Source organism: Ursus maritimus, unplaced genomic scaffold, assembly GCF_017311325.1.
Source record: "Ursus maritimus isolate PB19 unplaced genomic scaffold, ASM1731132v1 scaffold_10, whole genome shotgun sequence".
In the NCBI taxonomy this organism is placed as follows: domain Eukaryota; kingdom Metazoa; phylum Chordata; class Mammalia; order Carnivora; family Ursidae; genus Ursus; species Ursus maritimus.
Genome location: NW_024423344.1, coordinates 70,682,932 through 70,710,648, shown reverse-complemented (window position 1 = coordinate 70,710,648; position 27,717 = coordinate 70,682,932). Strand labels below are relative to the sequence as shown.

Below are 27,717 nucleotides of genomic sequence, written 5' to 3'. Positions count from 1 at the left end.
TAAAACAACACTCACCTTCCCAACTACAAAACCGGTAACAAATGCAAAACTACAAGGTTAACAAACAAGGTGCTGGCAAGTATAATTAACTCTATGCCTTTAGGTTTTTGCTCTCTCTCAAGAAAATCTACCCCGTACGTAATTGCCTGGTAAGTAGTAACTACAGTTAATCCCACACTTTCATAATTTATGCCTCTGAAAGAACGTTGCTAGGAAGTAGTAACTATCTCTGAATTGCTAAAAGTACACTTTTAATAACAATGCTTTTCTGTCATAATCATCACAAGGAAGCAGACACCTGAGAAGAGTTATCTGGGTGAGAACCCCATCTCCCCATCTGGGTAGTCCCATAGTTGGAGGCAGCCCTGCTGCCCAGGAAGTGAAGCCTACAAAAAAAGACTACGACTTCTTAAATCAGTGCGTCCATGAATTTCAATGTCATTGACTGATTCACTTCAAATGATACTAGAGTGTATATATAAATAAGTACAGTTGACCGCTGGACAACATGGGGGCTTGGGGACACTACTCCCTCCCCAGTTGAAAATCCTTGTATAAACTCCCCCAAAACTTAACTACGAACAGCCTACTGTTGACTGGAAGCCTTAAGGATAACATAAACAGTCAAATAACATATTATTTTGTATACATTCTTAAATTAATGTAGGTTAGAGAAAATGTTATTGAGAAAAATCACAAGGAAAATATATTTGCAGTACTGTACTATATTTACTGGGGAAAAAAAAAAAACCCCACATGTAAGTCGACCACGCAGTTCAAACCCCTGTTGTTCGTGGGTCAACTGCAGTATTGACTGAAATGAGACTCAAGAAATGTCAGGGCATACAATTTTTTAAAAGCACAGGATTCCTAAGTTATGCCTCTAAGACAGCAGTAAGTGACCTCTGGTTCAATAGTGGCAAGAAGTAAGTATACTTGTTAAGATGCAAGAAAACTATTCATCTTGATAACGGCATTTATGATTCCAGCATCAGGTAGTAGATCACTATACAAGAACTGATCCTAAGGAGAAATGCAAAACTGTAAGAATGACAACTTGGACTGGCACTGAGCTCGTATGATGACAGAAGGTGACAGATCCACATAAACACTATTCTCATAATAAATATGTAATGAAAACAGACGGAAAAGTTAAAATCGGTACCTATCCAGTTGTAATGTTTATCTCTAAAATATAACAACCAGAAACATGTTTTTAATAGCATAATTTTAAAACCATAAATTAAAAGGCAATGCCAAAAGAAATATCTCCTAATCATCTACACAATTATGCAAAATTCCAACAAGAGAAAGGTCTGTACAAGTGAGGAAAATACTGCTTTTTAGAAATGTTCTGACTGGTTTTCTAGAAGTAACCCAAGAAGACCTGACTTATTTTTATATCCACAGTATTATGTTGATTAAAATCCTATAAAATGTTCTAATTTTAAACATCCCATTTACTTAAGCCAAGTTTAATCTGGACCTACATGTTTCAAGGGAAGTTCAAGTATATTAGCCATGAAGGGAAGGACCAGTTCAGGGCCCAAGTACTTAGGCCTGGGAAAAAAGAATACTGAATATTTTAAAATACAATCAAATATTAAGTAAACTTTACTAGTAATTTGAGAAAAAACTACTCAATTTTCCCCCCAGGGAGAGCTTCTCTTTTACCCATTCTAAAGTGTGGGATTAATTCCCATCTTTTAAAGGAATGGAAATTTTGGAATAGGTAATTTCAGTATTTAAAAAAAAAAAGAAAAAGGGGGCTCCTGGGTGGCACAACGGTTAAGCGTCTGCCTTCGGCTTAGGGCGTGATCCTGGCATTATGGGATCGAGCCCCCTATCTCTGTCGAATAAATAAATAAAATCTTAAAAAAAAAAAAAAAAAGGATACTTACAGCTTTCTTCCCAAGTTCAGTCTTTGATAAAGTTAAGGATCCTGCAAGGTAGCATCCAGGTCCCGCCCCTTTAGGTATTCTAATAAGAAAGTTCAAAAGAGAAAAAAAGGAACTAAAGAGAAAGTCTCAGAAAGATAATCAAGGGGCAAAACATCAAAACAATTGCATTCTGAAATAATTCCCATAGCTCAGATTTCAAAAATTAAAGGAAGAAATAATCTTAGTCTAAAATGGTAAGTGACAACATACCACAAATTTAGCCCAATGTAATGAGCTCGCATGAAAATATTAGAGTATTTAAGATACACATTAAGTGTAAGCAACACTGTCACTTACTTGTCATCAGGTAAGGAAGTAACAAAGAATGGTTGGTTATATTTGGGTGGTAGTGTCAAATTACTTGATTTCTTCTTTCCTAGAAGTGCAAGGCTATGATTTTCATGAATATCTAAGCTCAAGGTATTAGACAACCTATGAGAAACAATGAATGGGAGATCTTTAAGACGCTCCAAATCACTGATCTGCTCATGACGAATCTGTAGTCGAATTGTATAATCTCCTTTCTCCAGTTTCAAAGAATACTAAAAAAGACAACATTTGGAAAAAGTAAAGTTTAGCCAAGTCAACGGAAATTACAGTAAGAGGATAAACAGGAACTGTTACCACGTACAGAGCACTTACACCATGTGAGGAACGAACACACACACACACACACACACACACACACACACACACACACACACACCCTACATACAAGGGCCTGAATGGTGAGGAAGCAGGACCAGGAACAGAGTAAAGGATAAGGGAGCTGAAGGCAGGTGTGGCTCCCGAGCCCTCAATTTCCCACAACAGGCTATGCCCATACTCAGCTCAATCAGTATCTGCTCAAGACTGATAAAAGCAGTGATCTTCCAGTTTATGAGTCATTAGAAACATGTATAAAACACCACCAAAACTAGCAAAATTGAGGTGCCATATAATATCTAAGACAAATATACACACACGTGTGTATACACAACTGGTAATCTTTATGTTACAACCAAAATGCCACACACATTTATCACAGACAGGAAAAACAGGGAGCCAGCAGAGACCAAGGAATACAAATCCACTGTGCTCCACCTAGTTAACCTGCTCAGAAGCACGGCATGCTGTATTGTGCATCAGCAGTTTCTTCTGAGATTTTAAAAGCAACAAAGTAATGGCACTGCAGTAATCTAGTCTGTACAGAGGAGATGTGACTTGGCTTACTTTGAGGAATAAAAATAAATCATCCCCTGACTAGTTAACTGAAAAAAACCTGCACAAATTATTTTCAGTCTTTGGCATAAAATTATAGATGTTACAGGAAATACCTCATTTCTTTGTAACAATATTTTAATCAAGAATGAAATTTCTACAAACTACATGATCAAGGGGCGCCTGGGTGGCTCAGTCCGTTGGGCGTCTGCCTTCAGCTCACGTCATAATCCCAAGGTCCTGGGATCGAACCCTGCGCTGGGCTCCCTGCTTAATGGGGATTCTGCTTCTCCCTCTTCCTTTCCTCCCCTGCTCGTGCTCTCTCACTCACTCACTCTCTCAAATAAATAAAATCTTAAAAACGAACAAACAAAAAAAACCTATAAGATTAAAAGTTTTTCTCCATTTAATACCAGAGTGCAAAGCATAGTGCTTGGCATATACCGTGTTGAGTACACAGTTGTCTCAGGAAGAAATAAATTTGAAAGTTCTAATAAACACTTGGCACTGCTGTACAGAGCCTTTCATCCAGTTCAGACCTTGGGTCATTTCAAGATGCTCATCTTATCTTAGATGCTTTGATCTTAGCCTTCAGAAGGGTGGAAGCAGTAGGCAGGAAGAGTAACTAAAATAAAAAGCTACACTGGGAGGGGCGCCTGGGTGGCACAGCAGTTAAGCGTCTGCCTTCGGCTCAGGGCGTGATCCCGGCGTTATGGGATCGAGCCCCACATCAGGCTCCTCCACTATGAGCCTGCTTCTTCCTCTCCCACTCCCCCTGCTTGTGTTCCCTCTCTCACTGGCTGTCTCTATCTCTGTCGAATAAATAAATAAAATCTTTAAAAAAAAAAAAAAAAGCTACACTGGGGATGCCTGGATGGTGCAGTCGGTGGGCATCCGACTCTTGGATTCAGCTTTGGCCTGATCTCAGGGTGGTGAGATTGAGCCCCGTGTTGGGCTCTGCACTCAGCACATTGTTTCCTTGGGTTTCTCTCTCCCTCTGCTCACCCCCTTAAATACATATTAAAAACACAAAAAACAAAAAACTCTGCCAGCTAGTGTTCACAAGCATCATCTATGCCCTCCTCTATCCCCAAACTTGATTTAGCCGACCTACATGGCTGAGAGGCTATAACGTCTGTCTTATAATAAGACAACCAACTGAACTTCTAGTGGTATGTCAAAGAATGAAATACAAAACTACAGCATTAAAAAAAACGCCAAACAGGGGCGCTTGGGTGGCTCAGTCCTTAAGCGTCTGCCTTCGGCTCAGGGCGTGATCCCAGCGTTCTGGGATCGAGCCCCACATCAGGCTCTTCTGCTGGGAGCCTGCTTCTTCCTCTCCCACTCCCCCTGCTTGTGTTCCCTCTCTCGCTGGCTGTCTCTGTCAAATAAATAAATAAAATCTTTAAGAAAAAAAAAAAAATGCCAAACAAACCCAGAAAAACAAAAATCATCATAAATAAGAAATCAGAGATTCATTAGTTCAGGAAATAGCCTCAGTTAATTCTAAAAATCACTGCCAGTTTTATACCTGATGTGGATAGGCATCTCCTGAACCCATCTGTCTTTTGTTCTGGTCAAATATAATCCACAGTTGGCTGTCAAATTCTGATTCATATAATAGTTCACAAAGTAGTGGGCAGCTTGGAGTTACTTCCCCACTCTTGGGCTATAAAAAAAAAAAGAATAATTACTTCATATGATTTATATGATTTCTAATGTAGATCTATAATACTGTTATTGATGAACTTTTTACATTACAAGTATTATAAATATTTCCTTCTGGTAACCAATTTTAAAAATGCAGAACACCCAATACTTCGGCATTAATTAAAGGTATTTTAAGCATTAATGAATGCAATATATATTCTTCAGAACCTCTAATTACTTTATAAAACTGAAATTTGACAATTCATTGAAATCACTCATCTCCTGAACATTAAAACCAAATTCATATTATGTTTCAATGAGTTTTGCTGAAATCTGTTCCTACATAAATTCTTAGATTCTACATTTACAGTAGTCTCAACTACCTTCACTGCTCATTCAACCCAAGAGTTATTCTGACTTCTCATTGTTTTAACACCTGCTTTAGAGAAAAGCAATCAGACCCACTAACATAATCAGACAGCATCTGGCATTGGACAGGTTCCACTGAATAGGTGAATACAAAAACTAAGGCTCAAAGGCCAGGTCACCATTAAATCAGAGTTTATGACTTCAGACCTGAATTGTACTTGGATCATCAGAAATTATAATTTCCCAGAGACTAATTCCAAATTAACCAGTGTTAATTACTTGACTCTATTTAATACATACACACACACATATATACTAAATTCCTTGTTCTTCAGTTTTTGACTTTATGATTCATGAACAAAACACAAAAGTTCATTTTGAGGTTATACTTTATTATATAAGCACTTACCTGATGAAAGTTATATGTCAGGATCATCTCATAAAGCTGACGATTGTTTGGCAAAACATCTCGTGATCCTAAAGGTTTTGTTTTTGCACTCAGTGGGCTGTAATCAGACAAACGCATAAGTAGTTTGATTCAGGAGCTCATTTACTGAGAGAATTGAAACTATAATCAACAAAATCCATAACACAGCACAATAAGTGACGATGAGCATTCCTAAGCTCTGTCCTTTTCGGCATATTTTATAATATTTTTAATCATCAGCTTACAGAATTCTTTACTGACTGAACCAAAGCAATACGTATTGTTTAAATTTTGCAATATTATGGAAACATTTTCAAACGTCAACGAATAGTTCTTAACATAACCAGATTCCAATATTAGGGCAACAACTGCTAACAATATTAAGGACAGACAGGTTGTGACTTGCACCCTCCTGTCCACAGACTGCATATGGCAACGCATACATCACGGGAGGGGTCCTGCAAGTGCCACGCTGAAAGCTTCACATCCATGTTACTTAAGGCTCAAAGCTACTGCTGGGGCTGCCTCTTAGCTGCCAGGATTCCTAGGCTGCGAAGTCAGAAACTGCATTTTCATCTCCAGCACTCAGATGATTTAAAAAGATTACTCTTTTCAAAGAGTGTAAGAGATGTCCCCACTCCTACCATGGCAATGTTCAACACTTGTAGCCTTAAAACACTTAATGATACCGTAGTGTCTGGACCCAGCTCTTCAAAGTTATGCAGGGAGCCAGATCTTCATACTTCAAGGAGGACTGAACATCAAAACGATTGATTCCTTCCGATGCATGCTACAAAGGATATTTATCAAATTAGGTTCTCAAACTTTATTGATAATAAACTGTATTTTTAAACATTTGGACCTAAAATAAACTTGTCTAATGCAAAGTTTATAAGCATCCATGAACAAAGACTACTGTTATTTTCAGAATAATATAACCTGCCCATTAACATTTAAATCCAACCAGTGAGATTATTTCTCAATAACACAAATAACACATTAAAAATGATGGAAATGTGGAACTTACAATGTTTAACTGAGGAGCAGTACACACTATTCCATGGAAAGAAATGGTATAATCAATATTGACATCACTAAGACTTGCCCACCAACGAGCAATGCAAAACTCAATTGCTTTCCCACCCTGTAAAGAACAATAAAAATTACAAATGTGTAAATCCTTTTTCTCATTTTCCTTCAAATGACACAACATAAATAGTAAGTGTTTTAAAGCAATTCTAGCTTTCAGTCTTGTCCTATCTGTACAGCTGTGTGTGGAGTTATAAAATTACAGTTGCAAAGACAGAGTACAGGCATTTAAATACACAATTATCTACTCAGACTCCTACGGTGCTTGTCATAGAAGATCGCAGGCAGCTTCTGAGAGCACACACAACAAAATAATAGTGAAAACAAACTGGAATAAAAACTTCAGACCAAAGGAAAAATGGTAAGAACAATGATAAGAAAAGGCATATTATAGCTCTGTAAGGCATAGTCAATACCCACAGCTGAGTTTCAGGATCAGAGCTTCCTGGCAACCAAAGCAAAATGAAATTATGGTCATTTACATCTTTCTCCCTATTAAAAAAATTAAAAACAGAAACTGTTTTTAGTACTGAGTTTTAAATCAGGTTTTCTAGTAATCAGTACATTATGAAGTCTGAAGATGGGTCAGAGGACGCTAACGCAGATGAGAGCACAAGAAGCAGTCACTGGAGACCTAGGAGACACAGGCAAGATGCTATCACCACGTGAACACATGAAGCAATAGGCTTAAGAAAGAACATGAGCACACTCCGCTTCTATGGAGGAAGAACCACAGCCCAGGGAAGGGTGGGGACCTGCCACACAGAGGTCCTTCTGGTGGGAAGCAGTAGCGGCTTCACCTAGACAGCAAAATGGCCTCCTGTAGTCTTAACAGCTGGGCATTAATAAAATAACAAGTAGAAAAGTCTTAAATGAGGAAATAATCTCCTGCATGATGAAGAAACAGTCCCAATCAAGCTCCATGGTACAAGCTGCCAGAATCTAGCAGACCAGCATTTTCCTTTGACTACATTTACTGAAGAGTTCAAATGATTAATATTTACCTCCATCTTGGTCTCATGTGTCCCACTGAGACTACCCGCCTTCCTACTTTGTTTATTCAGTGTTGATAAAATATTCAGCCCCGAAACAGTCTGAATACAAACTATGAAATCAAATTCAATTACTTAGTCTTAGCCCATACCAAAAATAAAAAAAGTAATCATTGTTGGGATTTCAAACGGGTAATTAAAACTTACTAAGACAGGAAAAGCTTCAGTCAGTGTTCCTTTTTCTGGAAGGGAACAAAACTTATAGAATTCATGACTTCGATATGCTCTTTGCTTCACGAGCTGTACTGCATGCAGAACAAACTTGGCCGACACCTCAGAAGAACACGAACACACGGTAACTTCTAAAATGAGAGGGGAAGAAGCAAGGTTTTAAACTGATAGGATTTAAAACAGACATATGATTGTTTTAATACCAACTTTTTAGAAAACAACGCCTCAAGAATAAAATGATATATTCAAAGGAAATCTGCATATTTCCTTAAAAACAAAGAATCAACAGAATATTAATCAAGATGAAAGGGTAAGAAAATAAACAAATCAGTATGAAAATTAACAACCGCTATGCTGCAAACACCACGGGACAGCAAGCTGTCCATGGATGGACACAGTTATCCTCATCAGGTTATTTTCAAAACCCTTTGCCCCTCTGCTGCTATGAGGAAACTTGCTTTTAGCTGAAAACCAACCAATTCCTGATAAAGAGGATTTTAATTTTAGAAATTTCTATTCGTTATCATGCCTAAATTCCATTAGTGTCTATTTATTCAACTTCATTGGTAACTTCCTAGTCTCTCCCTCCTGTCTACTTCCAGAAAGTATGACCATCAACTACACATCCTCAGCATTATCCTGAGGCCGAGCTGGAGGCAAAACCAAAATCACTGTGAAGCAAAATCAGCATCTTATCTAATGCACACCCACTCTAATACAGGGAACTTAAAGCAAGGCTTACGTCTCTGGTTCACAAGGTCAAGTGGGCGCAGAGCTCTGTGAACCTAATCAATTGCTAAGAATAAAAAATCTAGTGTTAGGACAATATTTCTAATTATTTGAAATAGGACACATCTGTAGTACATTTTTTTTTTTTTGCGTTCTTTATCTCCCCCATTTTATTGATACACAATTGACAAGTAACATTGCGTAAATTTAAGGTGTACACTGTGAGGATTTGATATATACATATATATTGTAAAATGATTATCATAATAAGGTCAGTTAACACATCCGTCACTTTACATACTTATACCAATTTTTTTGGTGGTAAGACTATTTCAGATCTGACTTTTAGCAAATTTCAAGTACATAATGCACAATAGTTAACTATAGTCACCATGCTGGACATCAGATTCCTCAAACTTATTCACCTTATAAGTGAAAGTCTGTACACTCTGACCACCACCTTCCCATTTCCCCCCCACCCCCACCCCCAGCACACTTCTAATCTAAGATTGCTGAGTGCTCTGAGCTACTTCTATTCTGGATCATTCAATAAATTTCTATTAAAAAAAACCTAATTATTTTCAATACCAACCAAGATAAATCATAATTAGAGCATTATAATTACTGGCATTTGCTGTTGAAAAGATATAAAATTCAATATTAATTACCATAGATTTTCCTTTAGTATTCTTAGTGTACATTTTATCAGAGCTCACTGTTCAACAACTCCACGGGGCCCTATATAAATTCGGTAGCCCAGAGTTCAACAATACAACTCTGACTCTAATCATTAACGGATAAGGTATTATTCTAAACTAAGTTAAAATCTTGACTAGTTAAACACCTTAAGATAGCCTGGATGATTTGATGTACGAACCAGTGCCAACAGTATGAGATCTTAACAATATTTCAAACCTAAGAGCAAATCTAGGGTGTCCGATGTAGTACTGTTAGGGCAAAAGCACAGAGTAGAGATAAATAAACTGTCTGTGGTCATAATCCTAGCAGAGATAGAAGGTACATAAAGATAAGTGGTCAGGACAGACTCAAATGTTACTTACCAGCCCATGTTGCACCTTCAGGAACCTCAATAAAATGCCTTCGAATTTGACCAGGTTTAAAATGTACGTCTGTCAAGGCTAGATCATAATGTGATGATTCGTTTACTCTGAAAATAAACATAAATGGCTAAATGTAATGCTGTCACCCAAAAAGCCTTTACATTATAAGCCCATTGGTACTCTAGATTTTAACAGTTCATCAGATACAAATCAGGGATTTAAAAGTTGGTTACAAAACAGCGTGCACAACATTATCTCATTTTTGCAATATGTCAGCGGTAGTAAGTTCTGGACAGCGCAGTGTAGATGATTTTTCTTTTTTCTTGTCTATGTTACAATCTGTCTATAAGACATACATATACAGCTCCCTCATTCACAGGATTTCCCTATTATTAGAATCTGAACTGTATCATGAGTCCTAAATACTAAAATCAAAGGTAATGTTTTGTGTCACTGATACTGTCTTATAGCTCTGAGACTGGTATTAAACCCCTTATATAGCTCCAAATACCCCATGCCATTGCGACACAGGAAAGAAGAAAACTATTTTCATAGCATTTTTGTAAGAAACCAATGACACATAAAGGTCAAATGTGTGATTTTCCACTACAGAAACCTAAAGAATATGCAAAGGACAAATTCTAGTCAGTATGACAAACATTTAATGAGCGTCTAGTATATATATGAGGCACTGTTGTTAAGAGCTACAAATACAACACTGAATACAACATTTTTCTTTGCCCTGGCCAATCACACGGACAGAAAAACCATCAGAAACATTTAACAGAATATGCTCTGGGTGGACAGGAAGTGTTAGTGGAAAAGACATAAAAGGTACTTGGTTCGTGGAAAAACTCCTAAAGGAGATGATGTCTCAGCCGATTCCTGAGTCTTATACATCATCCTGTCTGATTTCCTACTGGACTTCAGGGAAAATCTGTCTGAGAATTTAAGTGTTCCGCAATTTCTTCGTGTGTGTGTCACCTTTTATTTCCTGAATTTCATCCTATGTTTCTTATGGGCTGAGACCTGCTGCATATTTATTATTTACCAGGTAACTAACTCAGTACGAATTGTTAACTGAGAACTCTCCGTTGTCTCCAGAATTCACAACTCAATCTTCGTCCTTCAAAACAGTTTGGTTTGTTCTGAAGATGCTGTATAACGGGCTCCGCAGAGGAACCTGTAGGACACAGTCCCTGGGTCTTCAGCAGGCTCACACTCAAATGGGGCAAACCAAAACAGACATCTTGGCTACAGTCTGTACCACAGGCACGTACAAAGTGCCATGAAGGAGCAAGAAGGGACTCCCTTCAGCGGGGAGGACTAGGAATGAGCCAGTCTGAGGAAGCCTAAATGCCGGCACCAGTGAGTGAGTGCAAACGTGCCGTCTGGAGGACAGGGTGACAGGAAATGCTGGCTCTCAAGGACCGCTGTTTGCTCTTTTAGAGAGCACGATCCTGGGGAGTGCCAGCGCTATAGCTTAAGCAGGAAGCAGTATGACAGAGCAGAGTTCCTCGGTTCTGGGGTGAGAGACAAGATAGGAAGGGAGAGTCTGGAAAGAATGACAGGAGAAGGGGGAAGAACCAGAGAAAACAGTAATCCCACGGACAGGCGGTACGACGGTGCAGGGGGCGGGGAATGAAGGAAGGACGAAGTAATACTGTCCAATACTGCAGACGGGTCCAGCAGTTAGGGGGCACTGTCCATCCCAGCGGAGTCTCGGCACAGGCACAGGGCACGGAGATGCCACCGGGGATTCTCAGTCAACAGGCAATAGAAAGACCATGTGCCACCTTGAGCTTTGTGAGTAAGAGGCAGAACTAAAGCCCAGTTACCTGATTCTGGTCTATCCATCCTTTAAAAGCTCACACTATTTCCATAAATAGCCATTAAAAAATTCCACGTAACAGTAAGCTGTTGGTAACTCGTTACTTACTTGGTTGCTATAACTGCAGTGATCGGAACTCTGAAGAGAGGACCTGCATTAGGAGATGCTATATCATAGCCACATACCTGGAAAAAAGAGTAAGTTTCAGTATCCATAAATTTTTACAAGAGAAAAAGAAAAAAGTGAAAAAGTGAAATCTATTTACAGAGTAAGTTACTCTAATATTAAAAGGTAAAGGTCTTAAACACAAGTTGATGCCATTTTTCTGATGCTGGGTCACATGATCAACAGCAAAAAGCCTAAACAAATGCATGCATAACCCACGCTTGACCAGCTCAGACCAACGGGGAACAGACTGCCGCACAGCGTACTTTCACACACCCTCAAGCGTATTTAGAAGTAGCAGTGAAGATGCGCCAATACCTCTGTATAATGTAAGCCTTCTCGTAAGCCCCTGGGATCCACACGTATGTTTATGTGTCTACATTGATTCATGAGTTCCAAATGGCTGGGACACTGAACCCAAGATGAATTTGAAGTTAAAGCTAAATGAAGCTGAAGGGATATTTTTTCAGCATTTTCTAACATGAAAAAGACCAAAAATTAAAGGTTAGTACTTTTTTCCTTTTCTTCCATTTTAAAAAGTTCTACCTTCTCATAAAATCTAGCAGATGAGTTTAATCAGCTATAAAATGCACTAGGGCATGGGTTTCCAAAACACAGCTTAAATAGAGCAGTCACAGAATCCTCCCCATATCTTAGGGCACTTGTGATCCATTCACACTTTTATCCAACATGGCTGTAACCTTAACATACGGCGTTTTCGTGAGTAGCTGTCATTACTGCATGCAGATAACAGCACCTGATTGAAAGGAAGATGCCAAGTACACAGTCTATTTACACCTCCTTGTGCTGAGGTTCTCCTGGCTAGTTCTAGTTCCCATTCTCCAACCGAAACTCTCTCTTACGCCCAAGTAGTGAGAGTGGTAAAGAAAAGGAACTGGATGTTTTACTATCCATACTTCGATAAAACCCTGGGTCACTGAAGGCCCAGGCTACTGTTTTCCTCAGTGGTTATCATGCTAACTGAGCTGCCATGTTACTGGGATCCCTGCTTGCTATCACATCCCCCTCAAACTATGTATGATTTAAAATAATAATATTGTCAACTCATGTTTTCTCTTTAGAACATTAACCCAAATGGCATTTCTCTCATACAACGGTATTCATTCAAACCATAAATGTGAGCACTTCGGTTCACTGTCCATTTATTTCTTACCAGTATTTTCTGGAAATACAGGCTCAATGCCAACACCATGATCTGAAGGTGCAGCCACCTGAACAGGGTCTCGGAGGTAGATGCCACGGTTATTTCCAACAGTAACAGTGAAACCTAATTTATTAGCAAATGATGTATTCTGAACGAGGTAGTCATAGGCTTTATCAACCTAAATAAAAGAATACAAACAGTAAAATATCAATGGTTGGGTCAAGAAAACATTTTAAGTTACCAATTTGATTTCAGTCATAAAAAAGTACAGGCGAAAAGCTAGTTTCTATATTCGCCTCTCTAAACTTCATGGTAACCCCAAATAAGAGGGCAATTCTACCTTTTCAGACAGGATACCAGTCTGACCACTCACCTCCAGCTCCACTCTCTAGATTCGCACCGCTAGTCCCAAGTGACCAAAGTCAGGAACTCCTCCCTACACCATTAGATTCACAGGTTTTGCTCTCGAAATTGTCACTTTGAATTTCTACCCTCTATGTCATAGGTTTACTGTAAGTCTCTCTTACTGAAACAAATTTGTCTTAACTACAAAATCTGATTTCATATCCTCTTTGCTTACCAGTTCAGAAACTATCATGATCATATAATGTAGAATTAGATAAATTCAATCACTGTTATAACAGGAAATATTATCCAGTAATAGCTAAGACCATATCTTGATGATTAACCCATTTTTCATACAAACAACACTACCTGAATAATACCATGTCCTTGGGCAAATACTTCTATATTGTCAGCCTTTACTGCAGTGTTTTCTAGAGCTCTTCTGACTGAATGAACCGTGTAATTAACGTTATTAGCTTTCAGACCTGAAATTTAAAAATAAAAGCAAGAAAGGAGTATTAGAGAGTTTGCTACTTGAAACCTTCTTCCCCTCACCAGTAGAGATAACATGTACATTCTCTGGCTTTAATGTCTTATGTTTCAACACTCATTTCTTAAGCTTTCTGAAAAAATTAAACCACAACAGTCTGATTCAAACTGCTGGCATCACGTAAGGATCGCTGCGTGCCCACTGTGCAACGGCATTAGTGCCCACTCTGCAAAGGTGATGCAAATGTGTGAGGCAGATCCCTGAAGGCATTCGAATGACATTTTCTTTAAAACAGCGCTGGTCAAAGGGGCACCTGGCTGGCTCAGATGGTAGAACATGTGACTCTTGATCTTGGGGTTATAAGTTTATGCCCCACGTTGGGTGTGGAGAGCACTTAAAAATAAAATCTTAAAACACTGCTGGTCAAGTGATATGGTCGCCGATGATACTAACCAACCTGGCTATGTTACAGACACCAAGGGAACTTAAACCAGCAAAGAAGAGCCAAGCCCTGACCACAGCTCAATTAATTCAGCATCTTTGAGACTGGATCCCAGGTAACTACTACTGATTAAAAGCTTCCTGGATGATGCCGGGAGTAGCCAAGCTGAGAATGACTATTCTGTGGGAAGGATATGGAAGCCACCAATTTGTCAACTTTGTGTTGAACACTTGTTAGAGATAAAAGATGAGTAATACCACATTCTTGTCCACTCCAGAGTTCATCAAACGTGTGTGCACTTATGATATTGTAAGAAATGAACAAAACAAACGTGAAAGTATGCTGCTTTAAGAGTGAATCGAGAGAGTAGCCAATTTTGTCAGTGAAAATCCAAAAGAAGGTGACGCTCTATCAGGGGAAGGAATAAGAGTTGAATCTTACCAGAACGCACAGAAGTCTGCAAGGCCAAAAAATGGTACACAAGAATTCTAGGCAGAGAGCCTACCTAAGCTGTACAAGGACGGGAGGCATGGGGCAACTCTGAGATTTGGTGAGGCTGAAGAGAGCTGGAAATGAAGGCAGAGAGTCCTGGGACCTCATCAAAGGAACACTCCTGAGGTGGAATCTCTGTGACAACCTGGTGACGGTAACTGAGTCCCAGTCAGTGCCAATGCCACCTCATCAATACCGTGAGCCTCCAGCACACCACTGCAGAAACTCCTACCGCCCTTCCCACTCTAGTAATCCCCACGGCAATATTCACTACCTTTTATCATGTAATGTAAACTAATTTTGAATTCTATTTACAGTCTGTCTCCCACAGCTATGATAAATTCCACATGGGCAGGTACTTTTGAGCCAAAACAATGCTTGATAGTCATTAACAGCAAGTTAAGTATATTTGTTGAATGAATGAATACACATTCGAATCCTTATTATTACACAATTATTCTTCATCTTAAACTCTACTTTGAGCCAGGACATGACCAATTCCACACATTTTCTCACCATAAGAACTTCAGAATACACAAATATCTGTCTGAAATAAGGTAAAGAGAAATTTATTCAATTATTTTTTATGGCTACTGCCTTTGTATTATGCTATAAACTGAAAATTCACCATCTGTTTCCTGGAATTTAGAAACAGTAGTAAGTCAGACCAAGAAGAGCACTAAGCAGTGTCCTTACCTGAAAGTATCAGGGCGATGCCTCCACATGCATTGGGAGAAGACATGGATGTCCCATTCATCAGCTGAGTTCCTCTCAATGTCCAGTTAGGAACAGAAGCAATGGCTCCTCCCGGCGCACTGATACTTACTCCAAGGGCCCCATCAGCACTGAATGAAAAGCCATTAAAGTTTGCTTACGATGGTGAGAGCTGGATAAACAATGGGCATTCATAAAAAGGCCACTGGTCAAATAGATTAGAGTACAATACCATGGATAATTTGCAGAACTGGAATCAGTTGGAAAAAAATACCCAGCACAGCTATCTCCCCGTTATGTAGCAATTATCTTCCTTAAAAGTGGACAAAATCTTGTAAGTATGTCTGTGTGTATCTGGGATTATGTGCAAAAGGTAATCAGGTATATTTCTGGAGGGAAAATAAATGTCATTGCTCAGATCCTTGATGAATATACTTTTTTCTTGTCTGCAGTAAGTAGAAGCTTTGCCATTGCCTAAAGTTTAACACAGCATTGTCCAATAGAAATATGTGGGACACGGAGGGCATTTATTTATTTTTTAAAGATTATTTGAGAGAGCGAGCATATACTTGTGTGTGTGCATGTTCAGCGCGGGGGGGGGGGGGGGGGGGATGGGCAGAGGAACAAGCAGACTCCTGCCTGAACTCGGAGCCCAACGTGAGGCTCCATCCCAGGACCCTGAGATCATGACCTAAACCCAAGGCAGCCGCTTAACTGACCGAGCCACCCAGGCGCCCCCAGAGGGCATTTAAAACTTTCCAAAAGCTGCATTTAAGAAAAGCTAATGAGAAACTGGTCAAATTTCTTTTAATAATGTATTTTATTTAACCCAACATATCCAAAATACAATTTTAATACAATTTTAATATGTAACCAGTAGGAAAAAATGAGTTAGTTTATATTCTTTTTTGTACTAGTCTTAAATATCTGACGTACATTTCACACTTAGGGCACATCTCAATTCAGACTAACCTCACGTGACTCACGGCTGTCATACTGGACGGCTCGAGTCCACAAGGCCCCCTGGTTGAGGGCTCCTGACTCCATCCATAGGGCTAATGAGATAACGTCCACACAGCTCATCACCATGTAGCCACCAAACACAAGCTCTGCCCTCCGCCCCAAGTAAAGGAATAACATGACACACACTAACTTGTCCTCCCTGGAAGAATGGCTGAAAGTTCCCCAAAAGGGTTGGTGGCACCCCGTTTAGTGATTATCTTAAAATAAACACTGTTAGATAACGACGTGTTGACCTGTAAAGATTTTCATACGGTATTATCAAGTGACAAAAGATTATAAAGGTGACAGAATAGTGTGATCTCCCATTTATGCACAGGAGAAATGACTAAAAGAATGTGCACCAAAATGTCATCCAAACACATCACAGACAATGAGATTTAGGGTAGTTTTTACTTTCTTCTTTGCACCGTCTATACTGACCACCAACGTTCAAAATGAGCATGTGGTATCTTGTAACTGGAAGAGTTATAAATTCTAACTGACTACCTCCTGTTGTTCTCTATTCTTTTTACACTACTCTGTTAAAGTGATTAATCATAGGGCATTTAATAAGTGCTCTAAAAAGGGTTTCATGATATGTAAAAAAAATTTTTATTAAAAAAATAAAATTTTGGGGTGCCCAGCTGGCCCAGTCCAAGTCCCATGTTGGGCATGGAGCCTACTTAAAAAATAATAAAAAATATATAAAGTAAAATTTTCTTTACATGTACCTTTCATATTCCTTATTTAAAAACTTTACAGAAACATTATGTAAATTTCCTTAAAAAAGCTTGTGATGTTTTTCTTCTAAGATGCAGTATGTAATAAAAATTCAAAACATGCTTATGTAGACAGTATTTGGTAATCTGTCTTTAAGAATTCTGTATGTCTGACAGTCTTTCTTGATAAAGAGGATTTTTCAAATAATAGAGAATATGTTCCATTCAGTGATCACTAGTCAATGTTTTATACCCTAATAATTAAACCTACTAAACCATGTATTTGCAATAATATTCCACGTTTATAGTAAAAATGAACAAATTCTCTCAATTCCTAGAACAACTGGTTTGTGAACCAGTATTTCCTTAATCCAAGCCTCCCCCATAAATCATGAACTCATTTTTCTTGAAATAATTCTTTAAATGTTCTATGGGCAAATAAGACTAACAAAGACTGGTTTAAACATTCTCTGATAACTTTGTGCTTATACTGACTGTAGATAAAATATTTCAAAATCAATTTTAGAAGAGAATCAATAAGTTTAATAATTAATACTTTAATTAACTGAATATAAAACATGTAAACCTTTGCCAACTTTGACTCTGAATCCTGGCCACTCTTACTCAGATGTGGAGTTTTAGGCCAATTAGTCGAGCTGATGTGGGCAGTATATGGTGATGATACAGGCAAGGTTTGATGATCCACACAGAGATCCATAGCCTGAGTGCTTTTAATAACAGTTATAGCAAACTACTGAAATAAGTTTATTTTTTAAGAAGAAATTATCTAGGAAAGTGGGTGCCTGGGTGGCGCAGTCATTAAGCATCTGCCTTCGGCTCAGGGCGTGATCCCGGCGTTCTAGGATCGAGCCCCACATCAGGCTCCTCTGCTGGGAGCCCGCTTCTTCCTCTCCCACTCCCCCTGCTTGTGTTCCCTCTCTTGCTGGCTGTCTCTCTCTATCAAATAAATAAATAAATAAAATCTTTAAAAAAAAAAGAAGAAGAAATTATCTAGGCAAGAGTTAGGACGGTATCTGGAACTCAGAGGATTAAATCTGGCATTACCACATTTGACCTGATTCCAACCAATTTTTCTAATCTTTATTTATTTATTTTTAAGATTTTGCTTGTTTATTTGACAGAGAGAGAGAGAGCAAGCACAAGCAGGCGGAGTGGCAGGGAGAGGGAGAAGCAGACTCCCCGCCAAGCAGGGAGCCCGATGCGGGGCTCAATCCCAGGGTCCTGGGATCATGACCTGAGCCAAAGGCAGACACTCAAACAACCGGGCCACCCAGGTGTCCCCAATTTTTCTAATCTTATACTCAGAACAGTTATGTCATCATCCAACAATAAAATATCTGTAATTTATTCCTTTAATTATGTTTCTCTGAAATGAGATTGTTCCTCAAAATGAAAATGTTGAAAAAGTAAAACAAAAAAGTACCTGGTAAAGTAACCAAAACTCTGTCCCTCCCCACCACATAGTTTGTTTTTTGTTTTTTTTTTAAGATTTTATTTATTTATTTATTTAACGGAGAGAGAGACAGCCAGCAAGAGAGGGAACACAAGCAGGAGGAGTGGGAGAGGAAGAAGCAGGCTCCTAGTGGAGGAGCCTGATGTGGGGCTTGATCCCAGAACTCTGGGATCAGGCCCTGAGCCGAAGGCAGACGCTTAACGACTGAGCCACCCAGGCGCCCCTCCCACCACGTAGTTTATTTAAGAAAATAGTTGTAATAGACCTGTGTAGTACTCTCAACCTACCTGGGGCCTCTCGAAGACCACGTGTACTGATTTGCTGGTAATTTCTCTCTCAGAGAATACTCAGCAACCATCATATCGGGAGAAACATATGCACCAACACCTGTGGGATGAATTTCATCATGACCAAAAGGACATAAAATTAGATTTTAATTCTAAATCCACTGTTCACTCGGCTGTGTGACCGTAGGTAAATCACTCAATCACCCTGTACCACAGTCCTTGTTCACAAATGGAAAGAAAGAAAATTTAATAAGCAAGGAAAGTTTCCTATGTACCAGACATTAAACTAGGTGTGCTTTGGTTTTGAATATAAAACTATCTACCAGGATTATCATGTCGATTAAATATAAAAATACACCTAAAACTATGTGTGTAGAAGAAAAAGAGAAATGTCTTTTAAACTATAAAGTATAACTTTAGGAAAATATGGGAATTAATTTGCCTTCATTTTTAAATGACCACTGTATCTAAAATTCTACCTATAAAGATGGCAGTATCCCTCTTCTCCAAAAGGCTGTAAAAACGAGCAAACAGCAAAGACATTTAACATGCTGCAGTCTTCCACATAAATATTTAAAGGCAGATTAGTCAAAAAGGCTCTAAATTCATAGACTTACAGGGATCAAACTCAGTTTCTTCACTCTCGAAATCTGGAAACAGGGCCTAGAAAGGGCTGAAAAAATGTACTAAATGCACAGTGACTGGCGGAGAAAGGACTTAGAATCCAGGTCGGCCAGCTCCTAATTCTTTACAACATACACACACGCAGAGTAGAAGACTGGATAAAATATGTGAGTTAAGTGGATTTAAGTTAACAGTGCTGCCACATAAAATTGTAATCACTTTGTAAAAGGTAGTTTAAATTTTTCAGTGAATGTCTGGGGATAAGAAAATGCCAAAATACTGAGTACTTGTGACAGAGGGGTGGATTTTGATCTTTAGGTACCTTTCGGTTCTATGTTCTGTTTCACTTTAATTTGTGTATTTAAAATATCTAGAGAACTGAAATACAAGGGACAGATCACTGGTAGGCACTGTTGTCTCAACACACGATTTAACAGAATTACTTCAGCAAGAAGTAAATTATATAAAGCAAGCTACACCTCGCTTGAGATTAAGAAGCTATAAATAAAAGTATACCCTATAAGCTAAGATCACTGTTATTTAAATAAATTTTTTAAAGGACCAGTTTCTAAATATGGATATCCAAATGTTATTATGTATCTGTAACATCTACAGTATCTGTATGCCTTTAATAATAACTATAATATGTACACATTCAAGCAGTTACTGATGTATACACCAGAAAATTTGGGACCAAACAGTGTTTGTTGTCATGCATCCAATTAAAAATGTTAAGAGGTATTAGCCTTATACTGTTCTCAAGTTTAAAAATAAGGGAAAAAATTCTAGGCATCGATTACCATCTATTTGTTCTCTCAGTTCATTACCCTCCTCATTCATGCCTTGTATTAAAAAAAAAAAACAGGGGTGAGTGTTACGTTTTGTGGGTGTTTTCGCACAAGTTGGCAACTACAACTAATTTTATCATTTTCATATTATGTATGCAACTCATTTTGATTTCCCTTAACTCTTGTTGACGGGCATCTTCCCGATCGAGTGCAGTGAAACAGACAACACTGCATCACACCCGACAGCCCCAACAGCAGAAGAGAAGCCATGTTCATAGAATGTGTTTCAACTGCTTTTCTTCTCATTAATAAATTCCCTTTCTTGATATCTGCTTCTCTCTGCATGTCCCAAGAGAAATTAAAGGAGGAAACTATACTATAAACAATCAGTCATATACTATAAATAAAGAGTGAAGCAAGTATCTGTGTTTACATTGTTCACTTAGCCTGGAAAACTCTTTCCTCACTCATTCCTACCTATCGAAATCCTCACTGCCACGCTTCTTTCAGAAAGCCTCCCCTGGATTCCTGAATCAGAAGTAGCTGCACTTCTGCAAACCCAGACTGTCCCTGTCCCTGCCTTACACCACTTCCTCCAGTCCCCAGGTCAGCAGCTCTCCAACAGACTTTGCGTTCCTGAGGGTACACACTCATGGCTCACAGGAACTTGCATACAGTAGAGACACGATTAACATCAGATTCATTGAGTTTTTTGTTCGCTTATTTTTAAACAAGCCTACCTCTAAAGCAGGAAACTAACCTATGACACTGGATGTTGTCCCACCCGGGCAGCCGACTGTCGAAAGGCACGGACCGTTATTCCCAGCACTTGAGACGTAAATGATGTTATGCTTCCACACTGCCTCACTGATTACTTCACAAATTCTCCTGAAAGACAGAGAGAATTTCTTTGGATGTAGAAAACAGTTCCATTTTTCAAAACATGTATTATTATACTGTGAAGAGATTTTCAGATATGGTTTTCATAAAAACCAAACTAAAATATGGGTTCTAAGTAGCAGAACTGAAACAGTGGCTACAAGTAAGAGGTGTGCATTAGAAGCAGGAGACATCCGCACACTATAAATGCTTGGCCTTATCCCAGTGTGTATAACACCAACATACTATTCGAACGTGTGGTTGAGTAAATTTTGGCACATCTACCATTGGTGGCCTAGGACACAGCCAAGCCAAGTGATACAACCTCAGCCGGGTTTTAGTGTAAGGAAGGAGTCATGAGACCAAGGTAAATGTGGGAAGAATGTTAGCTAGATTCAACATGGACTAGATGTAGGGAAAATAAACGATAAAGGATCAAAAGCAAATACTGAAATAATAGCAGGGATTGATGAGACAGCGGGGCAACAGGTAGTTTGACTTCCACCCTCCCCTCAATATAACGTATGTAGAAATGACTCCACAGGGGATTCGGGACACGTATTTATGATTAGTGGCAAAGGTGAAGGGGAACTAAGGCAACAGGAAGAACTGCAGAGGAAGATTTAAAATACAGAGTCTGGTTAGAACTTGATGGCAAACAAGAAATGTAGTGGTATTAAATAAAGGGGATGAAGTTAGACCATTGAGAAAATGTAGTCAATAGAAAAAAGGCATACAGCCAAGAATGCCACAACCCTGAAGTTTGAAGGGAAGAATATCAGGGAAAGACGACCTTAAAAGGAGGAACGTCAAAGGAAGAGAGAAAGAAATACACTTAGGTAAAAAAGGTACTGAAGCAAGAGAAGAGGGCAAGATTACGTTCACGGAAGAAATGAGTGAGGATGACAGGGTGATTGTCACAAGGGCAGGAAAGTGATGTGTCACAAGAAACAGTACTGGTTATCTGAGAAAACTGAGTTATTTGAAAACTCGAACTATAGGGTCTGGCTTGGTAAAATTTTCATTTTGGCAGGGCTTTATGAAAGAGCTTCGGAAGCTGGGTGACAGGTAGATATGGGTGGCCTGGTGGGAATGGGGGAAAGGTGATCACTAAGTAAGTAAACATTCTAAATGAAGTCATTTCAAAGTTATTATTATGAAGAAAAAAAAGGTGAGGTAACATTAGTTCAAGGCTGAGTCACTGAATTTAGCAACAGGAAGACACCACATCACAAAAAGGCAGGGAGTCGTGTGACACACATCAGAATGCACCAACAAGCTTCGGAAACGGTGACTATACCAACAACCAAGCTCTGTGGGAAAAGTGAGGGAAAGCAGTGTGAAAGGAGGAGATTTGTCTGCCTGGGAGCAGTTTTTAAGGAGAGGAAATGGGAACCAGAGAGCCAGTACTTGAGTGACTTTTAACCCTGGAGCACTTCATTTATTTTTAAAATTTTTTTTAATTTTTAAAGATTTTATCCATTTATTTACTGGAGAGAGAGTGTGTGTGCATACGCGTGTGTGAGCTCAGGATGGGGAGTAGGGATGCGGAGGTGGGTAGAGGGGGAGGGAAAGAAAGAGGCAGGGAACCTCAAGCAGACTCTGTGCTGAGCACGCAGCCCAATGCGGGGCTCCATCCCATGACCCTGAGATCATGACCTGAGCTGAAACCAAGAGTCGGATGCTTAACCAACTGAGCCACCCAGACCCCCTGCCAAGCGCTTCATTTATTACACAAGAAAGGAAGACAGAGAAGGTGGGGTCAGAGTAGGTTGCAGGAAGGTCAGAAGCCCCCTCTGAGGGCTTTTATCTTCTCTGGGAAAGGAAGAGGTGAGAACATCAGCTGAGGGAAGAAAGGAAAGGTCGCTGAAGGTCTTGGAGGAGATAAGAAGGTATAAATGGCCATGCAGGAGTGAAAGAGTAAATGCAGATGATCGAAGGCAATGCTGAATGATCATCTGAGATTCCTGCTCACGAACTTAAAGTGCGACGTGAGTGTGCATGTCCAGCTAATAATAAGTTCAGTAGGTCGGGTGGGATCACTGAAGAGATGAGCAGGTTGCAGCAAGTCTAGCATTCTGTCAGGTCAGTACACCTGGAAGAGTTCACCCTGCTTGTAACAAGGAACTGTAATGCAGGATGGGGCAGCGAGTCTTCCTGGCTAAGAGCGAATCACGACATCACAGACAGGACCATGGGAACGAGGGCCAGGGGTCCATGAGATACACACTTATCATCTAACCACGAGACTGCTCGTTTTCAGTTGTGGTGTACAATCCAGTTATAAAAACACTTAATATTCTCCATCAGCTGAAGTCTGTGGCTCACAAGTATCCGAGAACACTCACCCAGAATTTGGCCAGTGAGTTGCTTCTCCATAGCTGTAGTTGACAAGATCACACTTATGATTTATGACTTCTATCATCTATTAAAAAGATGAAGAGTCTAGTTTAGGCAGCAATTTATAGAAAGATTAGCCAGTAAAATAAAGGCATGGAATTCCAGTTTCTTAACCAATCATCTTCTATTTCAAATTCAAATGTATCTGTTATTTCCAACTTTTAAGTTGAAAAACTTAAAAAAGGTAGGAAGAGACACAGAGTATAGTAAGTAGTCAATAAAAAACACAACTAGCATGTGCAGAATGGAATGGTTCTTACTAAATTCTAAAATCACTGAAGTTAAAGTAAAATCTAATTCATACATTAAAATGAAATGCAGATTGAGAATTCTTCCTAGACTGATGGAACAAGCTGGCTAAAAAGATCGGTTTGGGGTTTTTTAAAGTATCTCAAAATAGTGTGCTAGGGGACTTAATAGGAATGAGAAGTATAATATAATATTTTCCTATTTTCTAAAAAACTGCATCTTAATAATTTTTAATAAAAATAATTTAAAACTGCATTAAGTGTTTTTGCGTCCTAAAACAAAGTCCTGTTTACCAAATACAGGCCAACATTTTCTTAGTAAAATCAAGAACACTTTATAAACCTAGAACTATCCACAATTACCCATCATTTATCTTCTAAATCAACACCTCCCAAATACTCACGGCGCGTATAAGGCCCGTGCCTGTTTCCATCGTGCTCAGTCGGGTATCACCAATCTTAATGGAAAGAATTTGAGCACCGGGAGCTACACCGTTCCGTTCAGGTTCTTCTGGAAAATGCCCAGCAGCTATACTAGCTACGTGTGTTCCATGAGCTCCTAGAGGCAAAAAGGGGAACATGACAGAGTATTTTCAGAGACTCAAAGTTTTAACCATTCAATTTACATATTAAGCATGATAAAAATAATCTAAAATAGTCTCTCACTTTAACACCTAACTGTATATTATTAAGTCTCATCAATAATTCACAAAAAAATGAAACTTTTTGAACTGTATACACTATTCTCTACCCTGGATTCTATCCTGATCATTGAAAGCAAAATGCAAGTCACAAAGGTGAGAAAGTAGCTGCAACACACACAACTGACTTATATCCAGAATATAAGATCTCCAATCGGAAAGAGCTTCCAGAAGAAAAATGGGTAAAACACTTGAAAAGCATTTCTCAAATGGCAAATAAATACATGAAAAGATGTTCAACTTCATTAGTCACCTGGGGAACGCAAATCAAAGCCACAATGAGACAGTTGAGCATACCTTCCTTTCAGAACAGCTACGCCTTTACGGCTGACCACAGCCACTGTGGAGGAGGGTGCGCACTCCCCCTACACTACGGGTGGGAGCACAGCCCGGCATTTTGGAAAGCTGAACACAGGCATACCCTATGATCCAGCAATTCCACTCCCAGCCTTACACCCAACAGAAATGCGTGCACATGTACACTAAAAGACACATGCAAAAACGTTCATGGCAGCATTGCTCACAAAATTCAGAAACTTGAAACAACACCAAGATTTGTCAACAGTAAATGGATATATATGGTGCAATCATGGATTATATATTACACAACAATAAACTGGAACTACTTCTAAACATTATGAGATGAAGCACACAAAAATAAGGTTGATCTAAAGAATTCACACACAGAAAGATATATATAATCCCATGTATATAAATGGAAACACATCACCTTGGGTTGAACTATGTGAACGTGCCACTATTTAATCATTTCTGACCTATAAAAACCGCAGTGGTATTGGGTGGTTCAAACTAATGCAGTGATAGAAATCAGGACTGTAATTAACTCTGGGAGGGCCGAGGGTAGGTTAGTGTTTAGGAAGAGACAAGATAGGGCTTTGACAATGTTTTATACCTTGACCTCGTTACACAAAAGTATCCACTTTGTGAGAATTCAATGTGTATACAATTTGTGATTTGCAAACTTTTCTATAGTATGTTATATTATCAATAAAGCAAAAGCAAAACAAAACAGCTAGGGTTTCTTAAATGAAAAAGTTTCTTAAAAGACACGGGTAGAGAGAAATCTCCCACTACTGTCAGAAAAACAATAATACAAACACAATGATAAACACCTACTGGCACTGGGCCTTAATGTTTGGGTGACGACAGAGTTGTAGCTCCAGAAGAAATAAGAGCACATGACCCTTCTGTTTGCTTCAATGCTGAGAATCCCATGCTCTAGACAACAGCTGTCACCCAAGAATATGGACCCAATGTCACCAATTCTTCCTTTCTTATTTTTTTTAAAAAAGATTTCATTTATTTGACAAAGAGAGAGACAGCCAGCGAGAGAGGGAACCCAAGCGGGGCGGGTGGGAGAGGAAGCAGCAGGCTCCCAACAGAGCAGGGAGCCCGACGCAGGGCTCGATCCCAGCACCCTGGCATCACCCTGAGCCGAAGGCAGATGCTTAACAACTGAGCCACCCAGGCGCCCCTCCTTTCTTATTTTTTCCAATTCAAAATAGGGAAGCTGGATTTTAATGTCACCACCCCGCCCAAACCACTTGCCACCACCAACTACCAGCCAGAGTGGCTAAATGTCAGCAGGCTGTCCACACCACACATGGATGAGAACGTGGAGCTCTGGAGTGCTCGAAGTCTGCTGGTACAGTTTAAGAGGGTGCAGCCACTGTGTTTCTTAAAAGGTTAAATACATACCTACCACATCCAACCAGTTCTCCTAGATACCAGTCCAAATTAAACAAAAACATATCTGCACACAGAGACTTATACCCAAATACTGGAACAATTCAAATGTCCACCAATATAGGTGAATGGATAAATAAAACCACGGTGTAGCCACACAATGAAAAACTACTCAGCAATGAGGAACAAGCAATTTATAACCATGATATGGATGAATATCATACCATAACTATTCTACTTATATAAAATTCTAGAAAATGCAGTATCTAGACTGACAGAAAGCAGTTCAGGAGCTACCTGGGGTTGTGGGTAGAGACAGAGCTGGATTACAAAGGAAGACAAGAAGACTTACAGGGGTGATAGATATGTTATCTTGACTGGGATAATGGTTTCCTGGGTGTACACATCTATCAAAACTCATCAAATTGTGCATATATACATGCAGTTTATAGTACTTCAACTATAACTCAATAATATTGGAGGGGGCCATAAGAGTTAAAGTCGTCCTTGCTTCCTCCCTAGAAGTAACCACTATCCAGAAGCTGGTGTGTATTTTCTTCCCATCTCTATTTTTATCATACAAACACACACATCCAGGGATATTGTATAGCATGTTTTACAATTTTACACAAATGTGTTATCAATGTATTTTTCACTAAAATTTTGTATTTGAGATTTATAAATATAGGTATATGTAAATTTATTCGTTTGCTATATAATATTCCACAAAGAATAATAGTTTTAAATTAACCTGTTCTTTTGTTAATGGATATTTGGATAGTTTCCAACTTTTTTGAAATTACATAGAATGCCATATGGGGATCTTTTTACCTGACTTTGTACTTGTAGGTGAACTGCTTAAGAGGTAGTATGTGGAAGTAAAATTCCTTCCAAAGGAATTTACATTGTATTTATTTTAAGTATTGTTTTTGTTAAGATGAATTATGTTGATGGTTTTTTTGTGGCTGGACCATGCCTGTACTCATGGACTGGATCCTACATGGTTATGACTTTAAAGAAAACAATACCTAACTAAGGGAATCAACTCCCATTTATTATCCCATACCTACTTCTTTAGGTAGAATCGCTAGGTTAAATTCTCTATAAGGCTGCTTTACGGCTATAGTAGTCAACATCTTACCATGTCGAAAGTTTATCTCTAGTTAGCAAATCTGAAACAAAATACCTCCACTAGTCACAATGGAGAGCAGGTTTCCATCATCATATATATTAACAGAGTAATTTAACATCTCGGCTGTGCCAAAGGAACCATATTCTTGGGCCTCTTTGTAGTTTCTCAATACAGTAGATTTACTCAAATCCCCATCTTCATTCGAATCAATGCAGGCTCTGTAAATTGAGAATAGAGTAGATAGTGAAATTTATTTATTTTCTTTGGCTTTCTAAAAATAAAGTGGTATGGTTTATTAGGTACCTTCTTACTGCCTTGTCTATTTTATCACAACATACACAGTAACTGCCGGGTTTAGAGTCCTCTGTTTCAGAGTCACCAGTAAAGATTAGGTAAGAAGCTTAAAGGAACCAACCTTTAATGA

The 27,717-nt window shown here is 39.0% G+C and overlaps 1 protein-coding gene across 6 annotated transcripts in view; it reads right to left on the bottom strand.

The window, feature by feature from the left end:
- TPP2 (tripeptidyl peptidase 2) overlaps positions 1 to 27,717 on the bottom strand; it is a 71,191-nt gene that overhangs the window by 19,302 nt on the left and 24,172 nt on the right. For all 6 annotated transcript variants that reach the window (XM_040624343.1, XM_040624357.1, XM_040624351.1 and 3 more), the window contains 18 exons: positions 27,348 to 27,511; positions 24,158 to 24,312; positions 23,454 to 23,530; positions 20,987 to 21,114; positions 18,815 to 18,914; positions 15,315 to 15,463; positions 13,564 to 13,679; positions 12,859 to 13,027; positions 12,003 to 12,160; positions 11,628 to 11,704; positions 9,689 to 9,795; positions 7,875 to 8,029; positions 6,614 to 6,730; positions 6,276 to 6,376; positions 5,569 to 5,665; positions 4,672 to 4,809; positions 2,238 to 2,482; positions 1,902 to 1,980 (listed from right to left, as the gene is read on the bottom strand). In XM_040624343.1, coding sequence (XP_040480277.1) covers positions 1,902 to 1,980; positions 2,238 to 2,482; positions 4,672 to 4,809; positions 5,569 to 5,665; positions 6,276 to 6,376; positions 6,614 to 6,730; positions 7,875 to 8,029; positions 9,689 to 9,795; positions 11,628 to 11,704; positions 12,003 to 12,160; positions 12,859 to 13,027; positions 13,564 to 13,679; positions 15,315 to 15,463; positions 18,815 to 18,914; positions 20,987 to 21,114; positions 23,454 to 23,530; positions 24,158 to 24,312; positions 27,348 to 27,511 — 2,332 coding nt within the window. The remainder of the gene's footprint in view (positions 1 to 1,901; positions 1,981 to 2,237; positions 2,483 to 4,671; positions 4,810 to 5,568; positions 5,666 to 6,275; positions 6,377 to 6,613; positions 6,731 to 7,874; positions 8,030 to 9,688; positions 9,796 to 11,627; positions 11,705 to 12,002; positions 12,161 to 12,858; positions 13,028 to 13,563; positions 13,680 to 15,314; positions 15,464 to 18,814; positions 18,915 to 20,986; positions 21,115 to 23,453; positions 23,531 to 24,157; positions 24,313 to 27,347; positions 27,512 to 27,717) is intronic.